Source organism: Argentina silus, assembly GCF_951799395.1.
Source record: "Argentina silus genome assembly, chromosome: X".
NCBI classification, from domain to species: Eukaryota; Metazoa; Chordata; class Actinopteri; order Argentiniformes; family Argentinidae; genus Argentina; species Argentina silus.
In genome coordinates this window covers 40,417,075-40,434,679 of record NC_139653.1, presented here as the reverse complement: position 1 = coordinate 40,434,679, position 17,605 = coordinate 40,417,075, and the positions used below count along the sequence as shown (strand labels likewise).

At 44.5% G+C, this 17,605-nt stretch overlaps 1 protein-coding gene across 1 annotated transcript; it reads right to left on the bottom strand.

Annotated features, from left to right (window-relative positions):
• Positions 1 to 2,059: 2,059 nt before the first annotated feature.
• Positions 2,060 to 17,373, bottom strand: LOC310822105 (sprouty-related, EVH1 domain-containing protein 2-like). Its single transcript, XM_083694403.1, has 6 exons — positions 17,008 to 17,373; positions 7,862 to 8,045; positions 7,376 to 7,544; positions 7,132 to 7,196; positions 3,605 to 3,763; positions 2,060 to 2,963 (listed from the first exon to the last, which is right to left on the bottom strand). The coding sequence occupies exons 1-6, from the start codon at positions 17,031 to 17,033 to the stop codon at positions 2,178 to 2,180; spliced, it is 1,389 nt and encodes a 462-aa protein (XP_083550529.1). The 5' UTR covers positions 17,034 to 17,373; the 3' UTR covers positions 2,060 to 2,177.
• Between the last annotated feature and the right edge of the window lie 232 nt (positions 17,374 to 17,605).

Genomic DNA, 17,605 nt, shown 5'->3' with positions numbered 1-17,605 from the left:
CCCCAAAGAAACAAACATTTCTTATGTGGACAAGGAGTGCAATTTACACTTTTTTTTTTTTTTTTTTTATGTAGCCACTGCCACCATCCGCAAATATTAGCATTTTCTAAACAAAAAACAAGTCAATGTACCAGTATTCAAATTGCATATTTGACAGATCATGTCCAAATTAACATTTTAAATTAGACTTTGGGGGGGCGGGGGGATTTGGCATATAAAATATGATAAAATATAATATTAGGCAAATTAACTTTTGCTTTTTATTTAGAAAATAATAAGTGGTGAAAGTGGCTAGGTAAACAGCACGGACAGGACAGGGGCGTGAATTAGCGTAGAATAGATAAGAGGAGTGGTGTATGAACAAAACTGATTGTACAGTGCTGGTAGGTAGGCAGAAATCTATATTTTACTCTCAATACAAAAAGTCATTTTAATTTATCATATATTATAAAAATACTTTATTTATTTCCTGCAGCTTAATTAAATCTTTGAAACTGCATAAACATTAACACAGTGCCTCAGAACCATAACATGTACCTTGTGCCTATAAAACCTTTTTGAAAAAGAATTTCATAGCATAAAGTGTTCAATAAGACATTATGGTAAGTTACCACTTCATAGTCTGTGATGTTACCATTAATATCTTACATTGGGTACTTCCTAGTAATTATTTGAAAGTATTCTACACAATTGGTAACTTCTCAACAAAATTGGTAGCTTTTTGGTAACAATTTGGCACTTTCTGGTATTTGTCACTGTAGTTAACCTAGAAGTAGAATATTATGTACATTATATGTATTATGTAATTTACTCCTTTACCATTTAGTTTCCCAGTAAATACCAGATAATAAACTGTTGCAACCCCTATTTCTGTCTTAAAGGTATGGTTAAATAGGTTAACACTTACCGAAAGTGTTTACTATTTTGACACGTACCCAAAACATTTAAATAGCAATGCCTTGCATCTTACAACATAATTATTACAACTCCCAATTTGCATTGTATCTTTATTGTATCTGCTATAACAGAAGGAAAGAAAACTGTGTAACGTGTTCCCGGCTTTAGTGAAGAACTAGGCACAATTTGAATACCTTGAAAATGCATCCCTCCATCCCCCCTTCCTTGATGTAATCACTGATCTGATGTGACATTGATTGGTGAAAGCCATGTGAAACATTTGCTTTATCATATCCAACTGTGTTACATCAGTGATTACATCAAGAAAGGAAAGAAGCATTAGCTTCTTAGCAGCCCCTAGCCATGTTGGTTTCATGATGTACCATGCTTCCTTTGGCTGGTGTCTCATTCAGTGAGAAAATAAATTAAACATAAAATAACCTTTGGATATTGAGGCATCAAAACTAGCCTGATGACCAACCATAGTGTAGGATGTGCAGTATGTGCAAATGTTTGTGGTTTCATTGTAAGATTTCACTTTAACCTTATCTATGCTGATACTGCAGCTTATGTAAATATAGCATAACAGACAATAACAACAATTCACTGGTAAACAGTTTATGCGGAGGCTGTAGTGAAAACACAAACGTTCAGGCACTCTTCACACATTTCTACAGGTGTAGTGTATCAGGCCTCTTGTAGTTATTGTTCAGTTTAAGGACTTGGGAACAGAATGCTAGTTTATCAACCAGTCAGTCATATGCTTCCGGGGGGGAGCTGGACTGAGCCGACTGTGGCATGGCAACATAAAAACCAAAGAATGGGAGCTCCTACCAAACACACATGACATACGCAAAACAAATAATTCAAGTTCTTCAAATTCAACACCAAGTGTGAAACAAAGTACCTGTATATGTGTGATACATTACATATAAGTCAGTTATAAACAAGAGCCCCCTGATTAACAGTGCAGTCCCTCCTTAGGAGCTGAAAGAGACGGCTATGTTTGAGACTAGAGGAGAGGGGAGAGCGAGAGAGAGAGAGAGAGAGAGAGAGAGAGAGAGAGAGAGAGAGAGAGTATGGGAGGAGCTTATCTTTAAGCTGTTTCAGAAATGGGCAGAATGATTGTCTTCTTTTCCCTCTCATGTCCATCTGGAATTGAACAAATCGCAAAACCAAACGCAAAACAGCATAAAAAACTCCCTTCCCCCCCCCCCCCCCCTCCCCTGTGCTGGCGTTGTGCCTTTTTGGCCATGATTTCGGGTATTTTTCAGGTGCAGTCACCCTGTGGCCTTATGCCTTCCCCCACAGCATCCACATGCCACACCTACCCAGTGGCATGCATGTAGAGGCGGATAGAGGCACAGGCATGGAGCCACCAGAGACAACCCCAGCAGGGCTGCCCAGCGTGGGCCCAGCTGCCCCCCATCCCCCTCATCCCCATCGGCCCCCTCGCAGGAGCAGGGGTCTGAGTAGTCGCCCTCAGGGTCTGACATGCAGTGGTAGAGCATGGTATCGGCCAGCCACATGCAGCTGGCCCGATGGACACACGCCCGTATCGGGTCCGGTGCATCCTGGCACTGTCCTCGTCGGTTGTCGCTGCGGAAGAATAATTCGCCGCAGTACCGGCACCGCAAACGTTGCCGGTCCCCCGCCACCTTCCGCCCCTTGTCCCCAGGAGCTGATCCCGGGAGGAGGGAGCGTGGCTGTGAGGAGACCACAGAGGAAACATGGTGGTGTGAGCTGTCGTCCTTGTTGGCGAACGGTCTGAGGGAGGGGTCGGAGTCAGAGTCTAGAAGCTCGGCGGGGGCAAGGGGGTAGGTGTAGTCGTGTTTGTGGGGCTCGCTCTTGGCGAAGTGGACATAGGACTCAGAGTCGTCTGGCTGGATGAACTTGTCGCGAACGTTGGCATGGCGGTAGTCCTCATAGCCGGTGAGCCAGGAGTGGTCCAGATGGTGTCCTGGGTGGTACTCCTCGGTGTGCTCCCAGATGCGCTCGCGGGGGTTGATGCGAACAATCTCCTCCTCCTCTTGAAAGGTTACATGGCGAGGGAGCCGGGATAGTGACTACAGAGAGGAGAGGAGGAGGAGGGAGAGGATGAGGGTCAGACTTAAGGGTCCTTGGTACACGGAGGAAGTCAAGACAGAAATAGAAATACTGACCATAGTGCTGTGACTGGGACTGGTTTTGGGCAACAGGTCAAGGGTTCATGGTTCAATAGCTCTATATGTAAGAACTAGTTTAGTTAATGAAGCCTGGCCTGAGACCTGAAGACTTGTACTGGCTCCCTAAGCTAATGCCTCGACTATAGCTCAGCAGGCTAATTGTCTTTTGATGTATAGGAGGCTCGTATTCGAAGGCAGTTGCTCACATAAAGAACAGACTTGTATTACAAAATCAAACACAAGTTCACGTAATAGGCCTACTGGCATTCTGATTTAAAGATAGACATTCTTTGTCCCAATATACTACTCTACTGCTCGGTTTCCCTCACCAACCTAATATAGGAACTTGTCAGACCAGAACCTTTTCACCAATTCATAGCCATAAGAGAAAATAGAGCATCATTGAAGACAGACAACCATTTCTACTGAACAAATCCCCCCCATATCCCAACTCTCAACAGACCTAGGATCCCCATCAGTGAAAACCAGCTGAGCTTAGATCATGTCTAGAAGGCAACTTCAACCTTTTCCCATTGGCTTACCTGATCCGGGAAATAGTGGTCTGATAGCCTATTGGGATCGTGGAGATCATGCCGATGACCCAGGATGCGGTTGTGTCTGTGGGGGTAGGGGGAGGATTCCAGCTGCTGCAAAGAGGTCTCTAGTCTCTGGGAGGAGTTTGAGGAGCTGTCTGTGGCATTCTGATTGGATAAACACAAACAGGAAATGTCACTGGCGTTCTGATTGGATAATCAGAACAAACAGGAAGTGTTACAGCCTCACAGGACTTTCTTTTGGCTTCCTGGCTGGAAAAACAGGAAGTGTCACTGGTCTGTCAGTTTTAGTTAGTGCTAAATCAATCCACATTTACACCAAAATGTTACTTTTTCTGTGACAAAAAACCCAACTAAGAAATATTTTAACTACAGTGGTAGCCAAAAGTAAGCTTTCTCTTTTGAATTCTGCCTCCCTTCCTCCCGTCTCCACGCTGAGATATTCCTCCACTTTTTCTTACATCATTCCTGTCTCTTCTCCCCCTCCCTCTCCTTCACTGCCAGATTTACAATGTCTGTCATACTCCTCTCCCCCTCTCCACACACACTACCCTCCCCTCTCTTCCTATCTCTCTCTCAACACACTCCATCTCCCGCCTCTCTCTCTAGGTTTACTTCCAGCCAGTGCGGTATTCTGTCCCCTTTCCACTCAGGCCCTGGTCCAAGGCAAACCTTGGCCAGACACTAAACACGTGAGCCACGGCCGGCCACCACAGCAGGCTCCACAGCGCAGTGCTCAGACAGATATTTCAGACAGGCAGGCAGGAGGACAGCCTCCGGAGGGCTCACAGAATACTGGCTGACACGCTGGATGTGATTCTTGCTTTTAGTCGTGCTGTGGCGCTCCAACTGGTCTGTCACCACACACCACCAAAGGGAAGTGTGTGTACATGTGTGCCAAAGTCATAAACACACACACATGCATGCACATACACAGTTTTTGTATCTTCTCTCTGCTGTATAGATGGTTCAGAGTTTCCCAGTTTGTGACAGAGATAACTTTGTAAACAGCCCACAACACCTGCATTTGTGTTCCTCTGTACGGGCCTTATGATCTGGCCAGCACAGTGTGTGTGTGTCCATGTCCTTATGCTGTGGACAATATTGAGCTATCCACAGTATATGTGTGTGTGTGTGTGTGTGTGTGTGTGTGTGTGTGTGTGTGTGTGTGTATTGTCCTTACTCTGTGGCCAGCAGATCTACCACATAGGCTGCAGGTCCCTGGGTGTGTACTCTTGATCCCAGACACTTCCCAGACCAAATGCTCAAAGGGTCTAGTGGACCAACGTGTCAAACTTGGCCAAAAGAAAAAGCGTTGAAAACGGATGGCACATAGCCAGTAAATTCACTCCCACTAAGGCCAGGTTTGAGTCATTATTCCAGGCTTATGTGTGCAGTGCGCAATAGCCTGGGGACGAGGTTACTGGGTCTGTGTTGGTCTGCCAGGGGGCGAACCCAACAGCATGTCTGCATGTCTGTCAGTCTGCTCTAGCCTGGCCTACTCAGGATGATTCAAAACACAGACCTGCCTCTCCTATGTATACTGCAGCCCACAAAACACAGGAGAGAGAGAAAGAGAGAGAGAGAGAGAGAGAGACACTCAAAGGCTCCACACCCCTATTCTGAATGAACTAAAATAGTTTTTGGAAGGGGGAAATCAGGTTAAGTATAGGTTAGCCAATGAAGAATAATTTAGGAAGAATGTGCATCCTAGCCCCTCACCCCACCCTTCCCCCACAGACAGTAAATCTAGCACTACATTTCCCCTGTCTGCAGCCGCTCGCCCCCCCCTTGCACAGGACTGGACCACTGCTAACTTTAGGAAAGGTCACCAACACGAGCTGAGGTGGCAGGGGTGGGGTCTGGCAATGATCGCCCCCTTCCTGGCCAACATGTGTTAGTGTGTTTCGCGGTGTGAACATGTGTTAGAAGGATGAGGATGCATCTTTGTCTGTGTGTGTGTGTGTGTGTGTCTGTGTGTGTGTGTCTGTGTGTGTGTGTCTGTGTGTGTGTGTGTGTGTGTGTGTGTGTTTCGAGTAGAGATGCACATAGCTGATGTTGAGCATCGTTATCAGGACGATATTGTTCTAAAATGCTGGACTGGGAATCGGAGGTAGGGAACGCTATTTACCGATCCGATACCATGACGCAAATGGTTTGCGAAAACGCCGACCTGACGGCTGCACAGCTGAGAGGTGACAACAATAACAACCATGTCTGCGGACTGGAATTACTTCATGCTAGAGACAGACACCAGTAAATCTGCTTGTTGCAAAATGTGCAAGGCGAGGGATGGCAGTAGCATTTCACATTGAAGTGAAAGAGCCTTTTTTATCGGGCTGGTACTCGGCCAATACTCACAAGTGGTATCGGTGCAACCCTAGTTTCGAAGGGGAGAATCTCCCCAAAAGCTGTATAGCAAAGGATGTTGCAAGATGGTGAAACCCAGTCCACCCATCAGTGGTCATCAAGGAAAGGAGACATGTGAAGTTTATATGAGTATTGGGACACGCACACACACGCACGCGCACATGCACACTACAGTCTCTGAAAGCTAACTGACATCCAGTCTAAGCAATTGCATCGTTGCCTCTGACAGTACAGGCTAAAGGAAGACCCAGAGGTGGATGTCTGTCTGCTCTATACCTGAACTCAGACGAGAACTCCCATTGGTCAATCCCTACAGACAGTTAAAGTCAAGATGAGCCACGAGGCACTTCCTCTCTCCCCTCTCATAAATCACAGTGGCAGTAAGCAGGGACGCAGCTGCCAGTGCTAGTTTTGTGCTAGCGTTAGTTTTACTGGGGGGGGGGGGGGGGGCACAGGAAGTGGCCTTGCGACCCTGCCTGCTGCTCCTGTTCTCAGGTTACAGAGTGTGGTGGTGGTGGTGGGGGGGGGGGGGGGGGGTATCCACCAAGTGAAAAGCATAGGGCCATGACAGACACACACACCACACACTTTGTACTAGTAATGAGCAATTAGTGCTTTTTCAATTTCTTTTGATTTTTTTTTCTCAATTTCAATTACAATTATTTAAACAAACAAACAATTCATAATGGAATGGAAACCATGAAATTGCTAATCTTAAACTCATTAACTGTCAAAACATGGTCATCTTTGCCTTTGAGGAAGCAATATACTGGATAATCAAATATTGAAAGTTTAATAATTGGTCCGCAATTTTTTAATTATTAATTTCATATTCGAAAAATGATTAATTGCTTATTACAACTTTGTACACACACATCATACACAATATTCAGAAATACCTGGTCATTTCCATGCTGTAAAATAAAGTGCAACCATTTAACCCAATTCTTGATAACTACATGGAATCAAAATATGCATATTATGAATCCCAAGTAATTAAATTAATGACCACTTTCCCATGTAACTTTTAAGTTCATTTGATTATTTCTGTGCTGTAGAGTAGAAATCTGAATGAGGTGTGTTTCTGAAAATATTGGAGTGCAGACTGAGATGTGTAAAAATGGAGACAGGAGACGTGTACTCACTGTGAAAACGTCATCGTCACCCAGTTCAGCCTCATTTTGGAGTGTTGAAGAGGAGGTGGTGGAGCCTAGAAAGTACAAAGGGGAACAATAACAGGTTTACACCCATGTCACAATGTCTATTTGAAAAAAATACATACCAAGAGAATACCTGGTATGAGGACTGGGAACTACAAACACAGTAATAGGGCTGTAAACTAAAGCACAATCCATACCCATAAACCATACGCTATTCAATTCAAGTCACCTTCTGTCATGTCCTCGACCGCTTTCCGCACACCCCTGTCAAAGGCGCGGGCGTCGGCTGGACTCTGGAACGTCAGGCCAAACTTCCTTTCCTCCACCTTCCAGTGGTGAAAGGTGGGCGTGGGCTTGGTGTAGACCAGGTCCTTCCTCAATTGACACTCCAGGATGACCTGTCATTCATAACCAGGGAGGGGGGGGTATGTTTTAACCAGATATACTCCCTCCTGGAATATTGCTTTATCTGGATTTATCTGGAGGACCATCACATGGAACTAAAATCGACTACTACTTGTTGTGTTGAAGGAAGTTGTGGCTGTGCAGTTTCTCTTGAGTTTTATAAGGCCAAGTTTAAGGTTTGGAGTCAAATGTATTTTTGATACCACAACACACAAAACACCTTTCTCCCTTCGCTTTTGTTCAAGTTTCGCTAAAGAACATTTGTTCCTGGTCTCATCGGTGAGTTTGGAGCTGTTTAACAGCGGTCTACCTGTTTGTCCAGTAGTCGTTCTCCATGGATGAGGAATTGAGTGCGGCCGGCAGGGCTGAGCTCGGGGGGCAGGACCCTGCAGACCCCCACCCTGCTTAGAGCCCCCCCATCCTGGGCCAGCCAGCCCCCACTGGACTCGTCACGCGTCATCACCACCGCTTTCACGCGCACGATATAGCTGTCACTGCAGAGAGAGAGAGAGAGAGAGAGAGAGGGAGAGAGGGGGGGAGGGAGAGAGAGAGAGAGAGAGGGAGAGAGGGGGGGAGGGAGAGAGAGAGGGGGGAGAGAGAGATGTAGAGGAAGAGGGAGAGAGAGAGAGGGGGGGGGAGAGAGAGAGAGAGAAAATTAGATGATCATTGACAGTATTATTGTTTCCTTGGGCAGATTAATACATCTGATATGTCCTCTGTTCCACACATTTTTGCTAGTGCAACCTGAGGGGTATATATGTATATATTTTTTTTAGCTTAAAGTATCGGCCCAGAATATTGGTACTCCATACAATATCAAACCAGTACAGAGGTGCACAACATCATACACGGCACTCGAATGCAGCCAACGAGCACGTCACTTTAGTGCTATGCACCCAGCTAATCGCAAGGACCATACGTTAAGCCAGAGCCCAGTCATATATGGCAACCCTAACTTTCAATCAATAACTAGGCCTACACTGGAGAGGAGAAGAGAAAAGAGGAGAGGATGAATTAAGGGAAGGAGACAGAAATAAGTAAAAGACAAAGAGAAAGAAAGAAAACAAGATGAGGAAATTATGGGTTGTCCTTGGCTTGGTTAGGTGACACAGGAGTACTGGCATGGGAACTACCATTATTAGCACAGCGGAACATTTGGCCTTCCCACCGGTCCTTTAATAAGATCAAATGTTAAGTGATGGTGATGGCCGCTCCCCAGAAGCAAGCACCATAAAGCACAAGAGAAAACAGAGGCCACATTCCACTCCAGGAAGTTGTTCCCTCCCCTCACTCCCTAGTTCATATCTGATGGGACTGGATGGGTGAAAGTACCACAGCACCGCCAGGGTCCTGTGTAGCCAACAGAGTTAAATGAAGCTGTTGCATTTCATACCCAGTAGTCTTCAAGGTTGCACAGCATATTGACAACTTTCTGTAATGAAGTAGTCGGAGAGTAGACCTCTGTACTTAACAGCGTTTAAGACAAGTTAAGTGCTTGCACCAGTGAAGGCTGCTGACACACACACACACACACACACTTGCGTTGTTGGAGCCTACGTGCTGTGTCAGGGTGCTAGAGAATAGACTGGGCTCAATGGATCAGATTCAGTCTAAAGATTAGTGAAATGAACAGATATATCCACTATAGTTTAGCCTCTAGTTAACATCAGTGAAAACCTAGTTATACAGTACCAAACAATACACTACAATGCAATTCCATAGTCAAGTCAATGCAATACAGTAGAATACAACACATTCTCAAGCAAGAGAGCCACCACCCTCTCTCTGTGGCACAAAGACTTCAGGGCATAAACCATGAATGGACTCTGACAATAACAGGATGCAGTCTGTTTGCATATTACAAGAGTGTGTGTGATAAAGAAAGATTATTATGTAAGAATTAGCCTTGAGACAGGGATTTGATGGCACACACAGGTAGCAAAACTGGTTCACCAGCTCCCACCTACACACATTCACAAATCGACAGACAGACAGACAAATAGATACATGACCACACACACACAACAGACAGATACAACCTAAAAATGTACACACACACACACACACACACACACACACACACACACACACACAATATAATTATCACGGTAGCCTATAACAAACTGCGAAACATTTCCATTGTACATTAATTATTATGTAATCGCTAAATTCAAAACACACACACATCCCTACTAGGCTTACCTCCCACGGGTACCCATCTTGTCCCTTAGTGGTTACTCTCTCTACCACGGTGGGGTGATGTTGTCTGGAATATGGTCTGAGTGGAATAGAGGCAACAGCTCAGTGGTTGACATCGACACAGCCATGTTTGCTGCCCTGCTCTATTTGTGGCTGGTTTGCAGGGAGAGCTTCCGCACACACATGCACCCACACACGCCTTCAGCCTGTGAGTAGCTAAACACACCATAAACCCGGCCATAATCGTCCACCTTTCTGAGCCTTCTCCAAAGATGAACAACTCATGTGTTTAGAATTCCTTTAAAAGAAAGTAACTCCTCAAATTCCATTATTTTCAAATGGCCAAAGACATGGGTAGTGAACAGTGTTGTTCATGAACAAGAGTGAATGACACTTTCTAAGATTGAGGGCTTTCACGTTTGGGTTGTCTGATGATAATGGGGTAAAACACAGCCTGCAGACAGGCCTATAATCTGTGGTCAGTAAGAACACATAGGCCTGCTGCTGTGCTGTATCCTAACACTTGGAGAGAGTATGCACACAGCGCACACACAGAGGAGAGAGAGCAGCTAAACATACAGCCATCCCCTTTTGGAGAGGTAGATTGTTACTTTCTATGTTCTTGTTGCCTACATCCTCCAGGTTACACTACATCTCTCACATGCATGCACACACACACACATGCGTGCACACACATGCGCGCACGCGCACGCGCACACACACACACACACACACACACACACACACACACACACACACACACACACACACACACATCCATGTCTGATAAGGGCAGTGAGGGCAGACCCACCATGTCTGATAAGGGCGGCCTCACTTCCTCTGATAAGGGCTGACTCACCCTGCCCAAACCAACCCTGAAACATCACCAAGGCTCAGAGGTTTCACCCATTTACTCCAACACAGAATAATTGCCTGGGAGAAAGAGAAGTGCTCTTCAGGCTACCACACGGCTTAGATGAGGTCAGGTGAGTACATTTAGGATTATTGACACTTCAGACCCTCAAGGGAAAGTTTGATCCGGTATCTGTCAGTCACCTGTAGTTACTGACAACTCATGTCACATGAATCTTGCGTGTGTGTGTGTGTGAGAAGGGAAAAATTTGCAGAGTAGAGAGTGCATCTAGATCTGTAACTAAGTGACCAATCACAAGACAAATCATCGCATGATAGGAAATTACACATTCTACCCCACATTCTAGGATGCAACCTTATGGATATATACAGAGCAGACACAACGGTGACTGAGCCTAATCTTCATGACAGATTAATTTCTGTTCTCACACAGTACATTACTATCTGAATGATCAACACCATTAACCTCCTTTGAATGAGGCCCAGCTTTCCTAAGTTGGTATGTCTGTCCACTCGCTTTACTTCTACTCTTCCCATGCAGTCTGCCAGACAACCTTACAACTTCCCATTTGGGAAAAGGGAGATACCTGTAACCAAGCATAAATTGACATTCCCAGAGTGACTATGTGGCCTTTCCATCTGAGAGTGTGAATATGACACATGTTGAAGGTAAGCTGATTTGCTTACACGTCTAATGGTGAGGTGAAAAGCCAGCAAAGACCATATATAATTCTTCATATCCTCTCAAAGTAGAGGATGCGTAGGGCGTAACTCCGTTGGAAATCTGCCACCTCTGGCCACAGCGGCGAAATTCAGTTTGAAGTTCCAAACAACAACGTCCTCCCTAATAATAATAATATAACCCCTCGAAATTGACTTACAGTGTCGCACATTAGCTGCAGTATTTCTACACGTGCACACGATTTGAAGAGGCAGCCACCAGAGACAGATAGCTGAAAATCAGTCAGTCCACTAAAACCCCTGGTGAATTGTAAACAAACCGAGTATCGCACTCAACAGTGTTGGTAAATGAAATATTTACTACTGATTAAACATAGTCAACATAATTAATTTAGAACCATTAGAAAGCTTGAATGTTACATCTACAACGGGTTAAAGGGAGATAAACACGCTACATTAGAATTATTACATTGAATTAAAGTGCTGGCATTTCATTAGCACTTCACGGGTAATAGACTTACTAATAGATGTTGACATATTGGGGTTAATGGAAGACATCAATTCGAAGACAAAAGACATTCATTCACTGCCTAAACATTGCAGGACACTTTACAGACACTTTACCCACTTTACAGGGGTCACGTTTCCCAACCAAACTCTAAACTGGGGATGACCTAAAGGGTTGAAGGCTGATGTCTCTGCCTCTCTCTGTCTGTCTGTCTGTCTGTCTGCCTGTCTGTCTGTCTCTCTCTCTCTCTCTCTCTGTCTGTCTCTCTCAAAACTATGGGGCTATTTTACACTTGGTCATCAAGTCTGCTGATAAAGAAACATCCAAACAAAATAAGAGAACAATCAAAAGGCATTGTTATAAGCCCTGATATAGAAAATTATGTAAATGCTCCAGAAAGCAACCAATAATAGACTGAGGTCAGGACAACACAGAAAACACTGTGACCAAGGATATGTTCCACATGATCGAGGGGGAGGAGGAGGGAGGGCATGAGCTGAGGAAGCGAGGAGTCAGACCCTGTTTGAATACTCTTACAACGCATCCTTTCCTGAAGAAATCATTGATCTGACATGACTTGATTGGTGAAAGCAATGCAATGTGGTTATGCTTCATTTGACCAAGCCAGTCATGTTTGATCAGTGATTACTTCAAGAGGAGAGAGAAAGGATGCATGCACCTTATAATATATTATCATCAATTGATAGGCCAGTTTGACCTCACCCCAACAGCATGTCTAAGCCTAGGGAATCTCTTTGATCACAACAGTCAAGATTAAGTGGATCACCAATTGCTGTTACAAATATCTGTAGAATTGTTACGCTGCCATGTAAGTTTAAAGACTGATAACAATATCTAAAGTCAGTTCAGCCCCATTGTTGATCTACAGGAAGGTCTAGAAGTGGGGAGAGGCTATGCTGATGACTACTGTTGTTTTACTGTTGTTGGCGTGTGTGTGTGTGTGTGTGTGTGTATGAAGTATGAAGTGTGTATGACAAAAAAGAGCAGGGCATAAAGATTTGTGTGTGACCTGTGTGTCTGTGACCGGTTAATTTGGCCCTACTAAATCTACTTGATACAGCCTAAATAAGAAACCATTTTTATGAGATCGCATCCAGATGGGATTGGAGGTGTGTGGGGGAGCAAATATGAGAAAACGGGATTTCAAAGATTCATGATAAATAAGCCGTGCTATTCTAGCTGGATGGAGGTGTGTATGAGGGTGTGATGTGTGTCTGTGACCGGTCAATTTGACCCTACTGAATCCTCTTGATACAGCCTAAATACAAAAAGTAGCAAATGTCAGACAGGGCTTTCAAAGATTCATGATTAATAAACCTTGCTGATCAAGCCAGGTGGAGGTGTGTGTGTGTGTATGTGTGTGTGTGTGTGTGCACACGAGCGTGTATGAGAGACATTAGTTAAGTACTTTTATGGGCAGCAAACCAAAGTTAAATGAAGCAGCAGGTGAAGTGTAAGGGAAGGTGTTTCTGGTTCCTTATCAGTGTGACTGCAGATGACTCTGCAGAATTGTTACACTGTCATGTAAGTTTAAAGACTGATAATAATATCTAAAGTCAGTTCAGCCCCATTGTTGATCTACAGGAAGGTTTAGAAGTGGGGGGAGGCTATGCTGATGACTACTGTTGTTTTACGCTAGGGTATCCACTATGGAGAGGCAGGGTATTGAATTTGCTATTCTTCAGCATATGAGCCTGCCTGTTATAATCGATAGGCCTACTTTTCTGCTCAGCAATAGTCAGATAGTGGCCTAAGCTGAGTGTCATTGGGAATCGATGTCCATTATTGGCAGTGCACATGTTGGCAATATGGGGGGCAATCGCCGCAAAGACCCATATACAACTACTGCAGATGGCTTTTGTGTGTGTGTGTGTGTGTGTGTGTGTGTGTGCGTGTGCGTGCGTGTGTGAGTGAGGGGTAAGGGTAGAGGTAAGATAAATAGGAAACATTTTTTATGAGATCGCATCTAGATGGGATCGGAGCTGCCTTTGTGTGTGTGGGTGTAGAGACCTAAGCTGAGTGTCATTGGGAATCGCTGTCCATTATTGAAGAGGCACATGTTGGCCTCAAAGATCGATATACAGCTGCTGCAGATCGCTTGTGTGTGTGTGTGTGTTTGTGTGTAAGGAACAAATACGTTTTTTTTTAATGAGATTGCATCCAGATAGGATTGAAAAGAGAATAAAAGTGCAGAGCAGAGAGTGTATCTAGATCTGCACCTAGGTGTGTGTGTGTGTGTGTGACCCTACTAAATCTACTTGATACAGCCTAAATAAGAAACATATTTTTATGAGATCGCATCTAGATGGGATCGGAGGTGCCTGAGTGTCATTGGGAATCGCTGTCCATTACTGACGGTGCACATGTTGGCAATATGGGGGGCAATCGCCACTATGATATACAGACTAAATAAGAAACATTTTTTACGAGTGTATCCAGATGGGATCGGAGGTGCGTGTGTGTGTGCGTGTAAACATGAGAGCACGGTAGTAAATGTGAGATGGGTCGTTCAAGATTCATGATTAATAAACCCTGCTGATCAAGCCGGAGGCCACTGCTGCGTGTGCATGTGTATGTTTGTGTATGTTTGTAAGAGAGAGAGAGATTAGTATTATGCTTATGGGAAGCAAATCAAAGTTTAATGCAAGCAGCAGGTGAAGTGTAAGAGAAGGTGTTTCTGGTTCTTTATCAGTGTGACGACAGAAGACTCATGTCTTGATCTGTATGACCCCTTAAATGTGCGTTCTTTTTGCACACTTCTGTTGTCTCCCATGATAAAGTTGGATCGGTCTTTGTCCATTCGTATGCCACACACTTTATCTCCGACACCGCTGGGACAATTTTTTTACAAAACTTGTGTGAATGATGCCTCTTGCCAAATAAATGCAGCATTTACAAAATTATACTGATTGGCCCAATTTGACAAAACTTGGGTGAATGATGTCATAGATGTTGTCATAGAGATTGTTTCAAGGTGATGTCGAATCATCTTGTGATGGTGCGACTAAAGTTACAGGTTGTATCATTAGGGTTAGGGTTAAAGGTCATAACAGAGTGCAAAGAGGAGAGCGTACCTCTTTGGGCAATTGACTGTTTTCAAATAACACTATCAAATCCTTGGAAATTAATCAAATAAGCACTACAAGCACCAGCAATTTTTCAGCCGACCTAAAACCTGTGGAATACCTTCAAACAAAGCTGTAAGAAGCAAGACTGATAATTAATCAAATAAGCACTAGGTCTACTAGAAGGATTATCAAACACCATGGCATTTGCCACGGAGCTGGGCGGCCTTCTCGACTCACCCATCACAGTTGAACGTTGATCAGATACATGAATGAATCAAAATGTTTATGTTCCCACTGTACACTAACCATGTCTGGCCATGTATGGCGTTGATCTGCATCTTCTTTGTGTTTGAAATCACATTTCAAGTGCTTGGTCTGGTCTGCCCGACTGCCCCCAGCAGCTCGGAGTAACGAAGGGCACCCTAATCAGGGTGAGGAAACACATGCGCTGTGTGCACTCAACTTGATTAGGGTGCCCTTCGTTACTCCAAACTGCTGGGGGTAGTCGGGCAGACCAGACCTGTCCCGACTGCCCTTTTTCTTGATAGTAAAAGATGATGATATGATGATGTTGTTGTTGTCCCCCTCCCGGCAATATCTTTGTTCCCAAACGATCACGACATTTGAAAGAAGATGCAGATCAACAATATACTTGGCCAGACATGGTTAGTGTATAGTATAGTATAATGTAAATATTGGGATTTATTCACGTATCTGGAGGAAAATCTGATCAAAGTTGGGTGAGTGGAGAAGACTAACACCATGGCAAATGCAAATATTGCTATCCATACATCTACAGTTCACATCCTATACACATCTTCACATCTACCACAGCACTGATGTATTCATACAATCAATAAACACCCAGTGAGATTGGAGTGCTTGCGGTGACAGTTTCCTGTCATGACTGTAATGTGCCCTCGTGTCAAGGTAAGCAGGGCCCAGGATCCATGAATGGGACGCGCTGAAGGTTGTGGCTTTTCTGAATGAGCAGCCGTCACGCGACTGCCGCGCAAACATCCCCTCCTGTGCCCTTCGCCCTTCCGTTTCGATCTGCACGACTGACATTCTCACCAAAGAAAACCCGTGTGCAACTTGGCAGTATCACGGTAGATTAAATAGGCTTCCAAAAACTGCAAAAAACTTCACATTATTTGACTAGTCTAGTGCATTAGCCTAATACGAGGCTGTTAAAAGGCAGCTAACAACATCTACATTGGAAAAGCAAATAAACAAAGCTTTAGAAACAACATCGGAGGTTATCATTCAAATAGGCTGGAAATAAAACAGCCATAGCCTGGCCTAGGCAAGTCTCTGTTTAGGTTCCATATGAAATTGCGTAATAACAGCTTTCGATTTGAACAAGGCAAGGTGCTATGAGTCAGTCTTATGGAATATGAACAGGAATAACTGCTGGCTACCATTGTCATGTGGGCATAGATAAGCAAATGGGTTGGCGTTGATCCAGTGTCAGGCCACCTTTGCACGGCAAGCAGTCGTCCTCGATTGGTGTTTTTATGAATGAAGCGCGGTATGCAAATGAGAGCGATTCAGAAAAGACATGGCGGATGGGGCATATCGGATCTCTCATATCCTGGACGACTTCCCTCTCACAGTTTGAGGCAAACACATTCGGCTGATAATAAACACAAACCCTTCCAGGTGTTGAATAACCGACAAAAAACCTTTAGAGGTTATGAAGAGGATATTAAGTCGATACAATGTAACATTCTTCGCGCAATAGTTCCAAACTTCGATACATCGTAAAAGGCATTGCTCACTGCAAAACCCTTTACAAAATGTTTCCGATCTAGCCACGCTCATGTCCCGTTCCCCCCTCTCCTCTCCATACTCAAGACAGAATCAGTAGAATAAGGCGGGGGCCCTAAACCCCCTTTCCTCTTCGTAGCCTAATGCATAACACCCATGCAAAGCATTATGAACTCCGAAAACAGAAACTTATTTGTAATTCACCAAAGATCCAAGCCCACCAGTCTCGAGGCTACATTGTTTCAACAAACTGACAATGCTCAATTTCCAGATTATAGTTAACTAGGCCTACCTTTTAATGTAGGAAAATAAATATATGACTAAGAGTCTACTTACTCGTTTGGGTGTGTTTCTTCTATCATTTTCTCGTTTCACCTACAATAGTATCCCACTATGGGTGCATACTTTTCGCTTGTCATTTTTTTTTTTTTACCACAACATGTCTTTCCTATTCCGCTACAATCTTCCCTTGCCTTTGTGTGATTGTTGCTCTCAGTCTTCGGCTGAGTGCCCCTTCTCTCCGTTGCTTCTGAGCCAACCAGTTGCTTGGGGCAATATATACCCTCCCAAAGTTTAATATTCCTCTGATGAATAGCGTCACGTTATTATTCAGCTCTTTAGATTTCCGACTGCCCAAATTCAGTGGAGCTAAATACGCGTTGGTATACCGAGGGGTGGCCCCGCCAGAGCCCCATCTCTCGCTACTCCATGTTGGATTGTGCATGTAGACGGGCAGCCCAACGCCACCACTGACACCAGGGGAGGGAGAGTGAGCAGGGCGGAAGCGATGACGTCAGCTTCATAATACATCTTGGTTGAGTGGCCCCACAGGCCGAATGGACAGTAAAGTGGCTCTGGATTCCATAAATCAATGTCCGGACATGTCACCTTTACTGTCAACCCCCAATTGATTATTGACTACATCCGTTCCTGC